The sequence below is a fragment of the Garra rufa genome, chromosome 1 (assembly GCF_049309525.1).
Source record: "Garra rufa chromosome 1, GarRuf1.0, whole genome shotgun sequence".
Taxonomy (NCBI): domain Eukaryota; kingdom Metazoa; phylum Chordata; class Actinopteri; order Cypriniformes; family Cyprinidae; genus Garra; species Garra rufa.
In genome coordinates this window covers 26,191,536-26,202,842 of record NC_133361.1, presented here as the reverse complement: position 1 = coordinate 26,202,842, position 11,307 = coordinate 26,191,536, and the positions used below count along the sequence as shown (strand labels likewise).

General features: G+C 34.3%; 2 protein-coding genes across 3 annotated transcripts; one reads left to right on the top strand and one right to left on the bottom strand.

The window, feature by feature from the left end:
- On the bottom strand, positions 1-3,449 carry pgls (6-phosphogluconolactonase). Of its 2 annotated transcripts, none has more exons than XM_073849477.1 (6): positions 3,381-3,449; positions 2,748-3,017; positions 1,289-1,396; positions 1,109-1,210; positions 561-701; positions 1-422 (listed from the first exon to the last, which is right to left on the bottom strand). In XM_073849477.1, exons 2-6 carry the CDS (start codon positions 3,009-3,011, stop codon positions 276-278), a joined length of 762 nt encoding a protein of 253 aa, XP_073705578.1. In that variant the 5' UTR covers positions 3,012-3,017; positions 3,381-3,449; the 3' UTR covers positions 1-275. The 2 variants fall into 2 exon arrangements, with proteins under 2 accessions (XP_073705578.1, XP_073705584.1); XM_073849483.1 differs by lacking the exon at positions 3,381-3,449 and adding an exon at positions 3,156-3,311.
- Positions 3,450-4,344: 895 nt separating this feature from the next.
- Positions 4,345-11,170, top strand: LOC141344588 (uncharacterized). Its single transcript, XM_073849467.1, has 4 exons — positions 4,345-4,757; positions 8,873-8,978; positions 9,087-9,189; positions 9,271-11,170. Exons 1-4 carry the CDS (start codon positions 4,528-4,530, stop codon positions 9,867-9,869), a joined length of 1,038 nt encoding a protein of 345 aa, XP_073705568.1. The 5' UTR covers positions 4,345-4,527; the 3' UTR covers positions 9,870-11,170.
- The last annotated feature ends 137 nt before the right edge of the window (positions 11,171-11,307 follow it).

The window sequence follows — 11,307 nt, the reverse complement described above, 5'->3', positions numbered from 1 at the left end:
TTAACATTATTAACTTTTATTACATTTTTTGGGCAATGTAACAAATTTACAAAGGTAACCGTAACGCTAACGTAGCATTGGTAAACAGTGTTTATACTTTTTATATATATCAAGATGGATTCTGAAAGCTTCATTCAGAGTTGTAACAATAACTGCAGTCATAATTAGCATTAAAATGATAATTTCCGTAAGTGCTTTGAAGAAACAATCTCTGCAAACATAGGGCTTTTTAAAGACTTCATAGGAATACTAGACAGTGTTTCTGTCTCCTAAATTCAGAGTTTTGCCCCAGGACCTGGCCTCTCCACCTGAGACGTGAGTGAAGCAGCTGCTGGCTCATCCACTAGCCAAAAAAGTTCTCCCTGATTAGGTGCGACCAGAGCTGCTGGAAGTGCAGGGCCTTCTCCACCCTCCAATACTTGCTACAGAAGTACCGAAAATACAGAATCACAACTGAAACAGTCAGAACATCAAACTAATAAAGTACAAATATAACATTCACAATTATAGATAGATATACAATTGTCCATCTGGTCTGAGACACAACAGAAAGTGCTTACCTTGAGTATAGGAGCTTTGCTGCCCCCAGTTGACACAAACACAACACACTGAGCGGCATTAACCATGGGTAATGTCATAGTGACACGCTGAGGAGGTGGTTTGGGGGAATCAGAGATGGGTGCCACTGTCTTTTGGTTTTCCTACAAAATCACATTTCCCAAATCAAAGTGATACGTAAAAGGATAGTTCACTCAAAAATGAAAATTCCAAATCCGTAAGACCCGTAAGTTAGTTCATCTTCGGAACACAAATGAAGATATTTTTGATAAATTCCAAAAGCTGTCTGACCCTCCATGGACAGAAAAAATCCATTATAATAATATAATAAAAGGTCTTATGGGTTTGGAATGACATGAGGGTGAGTAATTAGTGACAGAATTTTCTTTTTTGGTGAACTATCCCTTTAAAAAATAAAGCCAAGCACAAATTCATTTGAAAACAGATAAACGCTTAATAGGAGAAACAATAGGATTCTGTAATAAGTGGGATACATGCTAAATTAAGAGCAGATGTTATATTGCTGCGTTATTATGAATGTATCTGAAACCTGTAATAAAGGATGATCTGGAAAAAGAGAGCAGGTGTGTCCATCTGGTCCCATTCCCAGCAACAGCATGTCAAAAACTGGAATTTTCTCAGTGTTCAAAGCCTACAATGACAAAAAGGGATATGAGTTGAAAAAAATACAATTAGCTTAATGTAATCTGCCTATAAAATGAAAATGCACCTTGCTTAGTTTGTTTGCATAGTCATCAGCACATTCTTGCACAGGTAAAGAAGGATCTATAGACAAAATCCTGTCTTCTGGAATGTTGATTTTCTCAAACAATTGATTCTGTAGGATATAAAAATCAATCAGTTATCATAGTTTTCACATCACAAAATCACACCCTTATAGAAACGCCCACCTGTAAAAAGCCAAACAGTCTCCAGATTAAATTTTCATTTAAAATTTTTGGTTAAATTTGAAGGAAGTGAAAACCAAAGATTATCAGTGGTCGAAAGCTTTTTCAGGTGAGGAATGGGCCAGGATTTCAGTGGAAAGGTGACAGAAGCTTCTAAGCACGTAAAAGGCAGTATTTATTGGTGAACTTGGATGTTTAGAGCCAATTAGTTTTTTTTTCATAGTTTGTAACGGTCTGGGTGTCTGTCCCTTTAAGGCTTGGGTTTTTTCGGGGAATTTCCCTTGCACGGCGCTCCAGTGTATATGCGTGAGGAATCCTCCTCCTGATCGTTCTTTTGTTGTTTCTTCCTTTTTAATAATAACCCTTTTTGTTAATGGTAACCGGCTTCGTGTGGTTTTTAATGCACAGTAGGTTACAAGTTCATCAACTTACATTCTCAGAATTACTTAAATGTGTATTAATGAACTTTCGGTAGTAGTGTACCGATGCCTTTGTTGAATTGTTTTCACAAAATTTTGTTCTCTGCAGTAAAATGTCTTGCAGGTCAAAGGGGTTGAATAATTTTGATTGCAACTGTATATATATAGTACTATATATAGTATGTATCATCAATAAGGTGTATATTGAAATTTGATCTTTTAATATCCATAACACTTCCTCCAGTGAAAAAATCCCAATAAAATCCGTCATCATATTTGTTTAGAACTGTTTTTGCTCATGCTTTATCTGTGCATATTTCTCTCCTGATTCAGATGACATGACTTAACTGGAGAAAGCAATATTATGGATAGAGGACTCACATTTTACCCTGATGCAAGATGATAACTGATGAACTGGAGTTGTGTGGACTCATTGTGGCTTATTGTGATGTATTATCAGCAATTGGGATTTTCATTCTGACGGCACCCATTCACTGCAGAGGATCAATTGGTGAGCAAGTGACATAATGCTAAATTTCTCCAAATATTTTCCAAAGAAGCAACAAATTTGCCTACATCTCGGATAGTCAGACGATGAGTAAAGTTCCTTTTTTTGTGAACTATTCATTTTACAAGTGTCTGCTGATTTTAGTGATTAGAATACTATAGCAGCTACTGTATATGAATCGTAAGTGCCTAAAACTTGCTGTTTGTTCACATATCATTGTTTTTATTCTTTTAAGGGGGGCTTTGTGGCTTAAAACAAAAATGTGCTGCAGCTCTGTTTTACCTCCAGGTCTTTCTGTCAGGTTTTGTAGTAAGAGTAAAACACTGTCACTAGTCCTAATATGCACGGAGTTACCTTATATAAGCCATAAGTGCTCTCTGGATCACTGAATGGAACGAGCCTTTCATCGCAGAAGCCAATGAGCCATTTGCTGCAGTCCAGGCTTGGGGCAGCAGGTAGCTCCTTACTCAGGATGGACACCAAACTCCCTCCTGAAAGGCCCAGAGAGAAGCTTCCACCTGTTCTGAGAGCTTTCTCTGCTCGAGAGGACACCAGCTGGGCCAGAGCAGGTCCAAGCTCAGCCGCTGAGGGGAAAACCACCACTCTTCGTCCAGACATCACTCTCTGAAATAAAGAGAGGCAATGATTACGCCAGTCAATTCAGATATGAAGCAATGCTTAAGTCAACTGACAGTGCAGTCCAAATGTATTAGCATGACCAGAAAAAGAAAGCAATAAGTTAACTGCCATATGCAATTATACCTCGTTGTGGTGAACAACGTGCACTGTTTAATTTGTTTGTGCAGTGCAAGTTTAATGACATCAGATGAATGAAGGAAGTATTAAAACTAAATTGCGAGCCATATTACAAGTCCACTAAAAATCTAAGTTACCGATAACTTTGGCAGTAAAATAACACGTCAAAAACAAATACTTTCTACGCTGACTTATGGAAGATGTAAAACCACGACATTAATTGACACTCACCTCGGAATGCTTTAGTAGTAAGATTTCCTTTACGTGCCCCTCATGCGATCTGAGCAACGTCCAATCGCAGCGAACGTAGCCTACTGTTGCATTCTGGGTAATGTAGTGCTCACTTGATTTAGCCCATAGACTGTAAGATTTAGCCAATGTTTCTAAATACTCAGTCGATTTCTAATTTCAAATTAGATATTTTTGATACGTTTTAGTTTGGAGTAATAAAGTACAGATATTGCAATAAACAGTGACCATATTTATTATATTGTATCATCACAATATGCAGAGAATTGCAACACCGTGACACTTAAAGAACATTATACGTTTTGGGAACCTAAACATTTTCTCTGTGAAAGTAAAACGACGTTATGTCAGCAGTAAATAATCGAAAATTAGATTTACACTAACAAAAGATTTTATTAGTTTTTTTTTAAGTCTTCTGCATTTATCTGATCTAAAGTAAAGCAAAAACAGTAACATTTTGAAATATTTTTACCATTTAAAATAACCTAGCTATTTGAATATATTTAAAAAATGTATTTATTCCTGTGATTTCAAAGCTGAATTTTTAGCATCATTACTCCAATCACACGATCCTTCAGAAATCATTTTAACATCCCGATTTTCTTTTCCAAAACATTTATTATTATGTTGAAAACAGATGAGTAGAATTTGTTCAGGTTTCTTCGATGAATAGAAAGTTCAGAAGAACAGCATTTATGTGAAATAGAAATCTTTTGTAACATTATAAATATCTTTATCATCACTTTTGATAAATTAAAAGCATCCTTGTTAAATAAAACTATTAAGCCTAATTTCAATACTTTGACTGGAAGTGTATAACATATCAGTCTGGTTTTGTGAATGTAAAAATGTTCCCTCAGGCTCGCATTCAAACGGCTCCGTTTCAATAGATGGAGCTAGTGCGCCATATTTAGAGAATTCATTAACCAAGCTACACGTACAAGAGTTAGTAGGAAAAGGAACCGTTGCTTTAAGATGCAAACTGTATATATATATATATATTTTTATTTTGTTTTATTACGTTAAAATATACAAGTACCAGTAACTTATATAACTAGCCGTTGATTCTGTATATCTGTAAAAAAAAACTTTGTGACTTCCTTTCGATAGTTTGTGGAAATTTGGGGAAATGGTTTCCACTCTCTCCTCTTTTCAGACTCATTTAGCTTCCATCATGGAAGCACTTGTGCAAACAGCTGTATTAGAGATAAGCAAACTCGTGGATGTGGAGTGTGAATTGTTGTTGTCGGAGGTCAGCCGCAGCCGCAGTGAAATCAGCGCCCTGAGGAAGAGACTGAGGTTGATGGAGGTCCAGCCGTGGACAAACACTGGACAAACACTCACTGAGAGTCTTAAAAGGTAGTTCCACTTTTGTTTTGGTGTTTAATTAGCATGGAATTGCATATACGTTATAGGACACATATGCAAACTGTTTTTTTAACATTATATATGGGCCATTCTACTGAATTGTTTCAAAGTCAGAGTTGGTATGCAAACTGTGTAACATCCAAGGTAACGTTACACATTTCTAGTAATTGTACAGGTAATTTTCATATTGTATTTGCAGAAAGTTTTGGAACATTTTCCTCTCCTCAAATGTGTCACTACTAAAACACGGTAATATGTCATTTAATTAGAATGGTTATATTCATAAATCAATAACGATTACAATTTTAACAATATCACAAATGTGATTTATGAGATTTGTTGTATTTTCAATCCAGTTTTTCTTTGTAAAAGGTATAAAGTTGATCATACTGATTTCAAAGTTAAGGATTCGTTATGCTGGTCATATAATGAGAATATCTTCTAAAAGATTTGTTTCACCAATTCCATTCAAGAAGTGAAACTTGTATAATGCATACATTCATTCCACACAGACTGATATATTTCAAGTGTTTATTTCTTTTAATTTTGAAGATTATACCTGACAACTAATGAAAAACTCAATTCAGTATCTCAGAAAATTAGAATATTACTTAAGACCAATACAAAGAAAGGGTTTTTAGAAATCTTGGCCAACTGAGAAGTATGAACATGAAAAGTATGAGCATGTACAGCACTCAATACTTGGGGCTCCTTTTGCCTGAATTACTGCAGCAATGCGGCGTGGCATGAAGTCGATCAGTCTGTGGCACTGCTCAGGTGTTATGAGAGCCCAGGTTGCTCTGATAGTGGCCTTCAGCTCTTCTGCATTGTTGGGTCTGGCATATCGCATCTTCCTCTTCACAATACCCCATAGATTTTCTATGGGGTTAAGGTCAGGTGAGTTTGCTGGCCAATTAAGAACAGGGATACCATGGTCCCTAAACCAGGTACTGGTAGCTTTGGCACTGTGTGCAGGTGCCAAGTCCTGTTGGAAAATGAAATCTGCATCTCCATAAAGTTAGACCTCAGAAAACACAGTGGACCACTATTGAACACCAGCAGATGACATGGCACCCCAAACCATCACTGACTGTGGAAACTTTACATTTGACCTCAAGCAACGTGGATTCTGTGCCTCTCCTCTCTTCCTCCAGACTCTGGGACCCTGATTTCCAAAGGAAATGCAAAATTTACTTTCATCAGAGAACATAACTTTGGACCACTCAGCAGCAGTCCAGTCCTTTTTGTCTTTAGCCCAGGCGAGACGCTTCTGACGCTGTCTGTTGTTCAAGAGTGGCTTGACACAAGGAATGCGACAGCTGATACCCATGTCTTGCATACGTCTGTGCGTAGCGGTTCTTGAAGAACTGACTCCAGCTGCAGTCCACTCTTTGTGAATCTCCCCCACATTTTTGAATGGGTTTTGTTTCACAATTCTCTCCAGGGTGCGGTTATCCCTATTGCTTGTAATTAGCTGATTAGAGTGTGGCACCAGGTGTCTTCAATACTGAACCTGTTCACAATATTCAAATTTTCTGAGATACTGAATTGGGGTTTTCAGTTATAATCATCTAAATTAAAAGAAATAAACACTTGAAATATATCAGTCTGTGTGGAATGAATGTATACATTATACAAGTTTCACTTCTTGAATGGAATTAGTGAAATAAATCAATTTTTTGAAGATATTCTAATTATATCACCAGCACCTGTACATTGAACCAAACACTATCATAACATATTAGTTGATAATTAAGTTTAATTTATTTTTGACAAAACATCCCACATTTTCAGTAGTGACTGTAATGTTTTGGTAGCAAACACATCACATTATAGAATTTTAACCCACATACTAAAACACTACTAAAACATTATGGCCCGGTTTCACAGACAGGGCTTAGACTAAGCCAGGATTAGACCATAGTTCAATTAGGACATTTAAGTAATTTTTATAAACATGCTTAGAAAAAAACATTACTGGTGTGCATCTTGAGACAAAAAAAAAGGCACTGATATATTTTAAAATCAATCAGTGCAATTTTATTTCAGTTGAAACAGCTCAGATTTACATTTTAGTCTGGCTTAAGCCTTGTTATTGTTGCCTTTTGTCACTACCAATACAATGATGACATGTTTTGGTCATGTCTGTTATGGTAGTGACAATTGTATGGGATAACACCCAAAAAAACGAAGATGCCACTACAGAAACACTACTTTTGGTAGTGACAATTTTAAATACTTACTTTTTATAAAAACTAAATGTTATGGAATAATTCTCAAATTGTGTTTAATTTGAGGAAAATGGTGTTCGCTAGTGTCGTTCCTTAAAGTTACACACAGATTTTTCCTTTCCTACCTTAAAATGATGGGACATATCTACTCTCACACCACGTACTGTAGGTATGAGATCGAGGGGCACAGTAATTTTTTCTGATCATAAATGTAGGGGTGTTTTTAAAATCAGTCTCAGCCAATGGACCAAAACATGAAAATGCGGGATAAATGTTTTAGGCAAGGCAAGTTTGTTTAAATGTGACCCTGGACCACAAAACCAGTCATTAGGTTAAATTTGACAAAACTGAGATGTATAGATAAGCTTTCTATTGATATATGGTTTGTTAGGATAGGACAATATTTGGCCGAGATACATCTGTCTGAATATCTGGAATCTGAGGGGGCAAAAAAAAAAAATCAAAATACTGAGAAAATCACCTTTAAAGTTCTCCAAATTAAGTTCTTAACAATGCATATTACTAATCAAAAATTACATTTTGATATATTTATAGTAGGAATTTTACAAAAAATCTTCATGGAAGATGATCTTTACTTAATTTCCTAATGATTTTTGGCATAAAAGAAAAATCAATCATTTTGACCCATACCATGTATTTTTGGCTATTGCTACAAATATACCCCAGCGACTTAAGACTGGTTTTGTGGTGCAGGGTCACATATAGCACATTTCATACACAATGTCAATTCAAAGTGCTGTACATAAGAGGAGTTAAAATAATCATAAAAAGTAAAAAAATAAAATAAAAAAACATAATTTACAAAGAAAATATAATATTTTTTGTTGAAAGAATCCAAAAGACGTTTTTAAAAACAACAATGTAATAAAATACAAAAATTATTTCAATATAATTTTTATAAGTTGAAAGTTAGGGTTTGGGGCAGCCACCTCCCAGTTGCAAGTACCCACTAAATGATAATTTTATATTAACCTTACTAATATTTGAAGTATTATTGTGAGTTTCAATAGACAGTATGTTCTTAGTTAACAAATAAGATTTTAATACTTAAATGCTTTTTAAATATGTTTTTTTTTTTTTTTGTGGGACAGCAGTTTGCACCAATAATTTCTACAGTGAAGTGCATTAACCACACTGATTTAATTTATACACAACCATTATGAATAGATAAGATATTTTAATGTTTTTGAAAGATGTCTCTTATTAGCACCAAGGCTGCATTTATTTGATAACAATACAGAAAAAAAATACAATTTGTGATGCATATTTAAATTTTGAATATATTTTAAAATGTAATTTATTCCTGTGATACAAAGCTGAATTTTCAGCATCCTTAATCCAGTCTTCAGTGTCACATGATCCTTCAGAAATCATTCTAATATGCTGATTTGCTGCTCAAGAAACATTTGTTATTATCAGCAATGTTGAAAAAAGCTGTGCTGCTTAATATTTTTGTGGAAAAAACATGATGTATTTCCATTCAAAAGTTTGGGGTAAGAAAGATACAAAATAAAATAAAAATAAATGTGTACTTTAATTAAAAAAAAGAATTCATTAAATTTATCAAAAGTGATAGAAAAGACTTATAATGTTAAATCAGTAGCAAATCAACATTAGAATGATTTCTAAAGGATCATGTGACTAAATACAGGAGTAATGATGCTGAAAATTCAACATTGCATCAAATTTATAAATTATATTTTTAAATATATTAAAATATAAAACATTGATTTTAAATTGTAATAATTTTTCACAATATTACTGTTTTTACTGCATTTTTGCTCTGTTAATATTGAAATATCAACTGTTCCAAACTTTTTAACAACTAGTGTTTATTTTATTTTACTTTATTAGTGAATGTGGCCCAGAAGAGATGCGCAATCATTTGAACAGGCTTAGAGGCCCAACAGGAGACGTCCCAACAGTAATTCAGCAAGACCAAGCAAGTTCTCTTCTTTATGTAAATATTCATATTAATTGCCTTTAAATATTTCTAAGCAAAAAAAACGTAATGTTTCTATATATCTCACACAAATATAAGATATAATGTGATGTCACAATGTCAAAGGACAGTCCACAGCAGAAGTGTGATGCCAGCCAGCCAATAAGTATGATAAAGCAAGAGCAACAGGAAGTAGATGTTTGGACTGGTCAAGACAACAGTGAAACAGGTAAGTGTTACATTTTAATTGCCAATGTTTATAAATAATTTATAACTTCCTTCTACTCACATTACATTCACTTAACCACAGGAACCCAATGTGGTGAAGCTGTGAGCCTGTCGCCCATCAAGGATGTTCACAAAACTCTTCCTTGTGTTGACAGAGGAAGTAGAGAAAAAGCAACCGCAAGAGTCCCGTCTAAAACAGAATCACCAGAAGTGAACCGAAACGCCTCGCCTGGAACAATCACAGTGAACCAGACCGTGCCAAACGGTGAACCAAACACTTCTTTCAGTCACACACAGAATGAGAGTTTAAGCGGCAACAGTGTTTCAGGAGACAAGCGTTTTGCTTGCTCCTACTGTTCGAAGAGGTTCAGGTGTTTTAGTCAACTTACAATACATCAGCGCAGTCACACAGGTGAGAAGCCGTACAGGTGCACGCTTTGTGGGAAGAGGTACATACAGAAAGGACACTTGTACACCCATCTGCGCACCCACACTGGAGAGAAGCCATATCGATGTTCGCTCTGTGGGAAAGGCTTTATTCAGAAATGCACTCTAGACATGCATCTGCGAAGTCACACTGGAGAAAAACCCTACACCTGTATGAAATGTGGGAAAGGGTTCACCACCAAATTTAATCTTAACAAGCACCTGTCATGTCAGACTTGCACCAACATTAGTTAATGGAGTAAATGTGCTGATACTAGTTTCAGACTGCATTGATTTGCACTTTTATGATCACAGAGATAATTTAAAAATGTATAGTTTGATAAAAAGTTGGAATTTATGTGGCATCAGAGCAGCATTAAATACAAAACCCATGTCTGAAAACTGTGAAACTTGTTTTTATTTATTTATTTAAGCTACCAGTCAAAAGTTTTTGAACCAGAAGGTTTTTTATGTTTTTTAAAGAAGTCTCTTTTGCTCACCAATCTTGCATTTATTTGATCCGAAATACAGCAAAAGTAGTAATAATTTTTACTATTTAAAATAACTGCTTTCCATTTAAATATATTTTAAAATGTAATTTATTCCTGTGATCAAAGCTGAATTTTCAGCATCATTACTCCATTCTTCAAAAATCATTCTACTATGCTGATTTGCTGCTCAAGAAACATTTTTTATTAATATTATTATCGATATTTAAAACAGCTGAGTACAGAATGAATGAATCAGCATTCATCTGAAATTAAAACGCTTTTGTAACATACACTATACCATTCAAAAGTTTGGAGAAATGATAGAAAATAATACTTGTATTAAGCAAGGACGCTTTAAATGGATCAAAAGTCATTTATGTAATGTAAGACATTTTTTTTTCAAATAAATGCTGTCACATGATCCTTCAGAAATCATTCTAATATGCTGATTTGCTGCTCAAGAAACATTGTGCTGCTTAAAATTGTGGAAAAACCGTGATGTATTTCCATTCAAAAGTTTGGGGTAAGAAAGATAAAAAAAAAAAAATCTGAAATAAGTTTTTGTAACATACACTATACCATTCAAAAGTTTGGAGAAATGATAGAAATTAATACTTTTATTAAGCAAGGACGCTTTAAATGGATCAAAAGTCATTTATAATGTTGTTCTTCAGAACTTTCTATTCATCAAAGAAACCTGAAAAAATTCTACTCAGCCATTTTCAATATAATAATGCTAATAAAATGTTTTTTTTGTGTGTGTGTGTGTGTGTGTGTGTGTGTAGCAAATCAGAATATTAGAATGATTTTTGAAGGATCATGTGACTGGAGTAATGGTGCCAAAAATTCAACTTTGAAATCACAGAAATAAAATTACATTTTAAAATATATTCAAATAGAAATCTGTTATTTTAAATGGTAAAAATATTCAAAATTTTTTACTGTTTTTGCTGTACTTTGAATCAAATAAATGCAGGCTTGGTGAGCAGAAGAGACTTAATTAAAAGACATGAAAAAATAGTGTATTTATTGCATTAAACAGCAGCATATTATATTTTTTTCAGAATGTATGTAAATAACAGAAGTGTATATTAAGAAAAAAAAACGGCTTTGATATTCTTACATCATACCAAAAGTTACATTGATCTTGTTATAAAAATAAATGCCAAATTATTCAGAATTTTTCTCGGATTTTCTATACA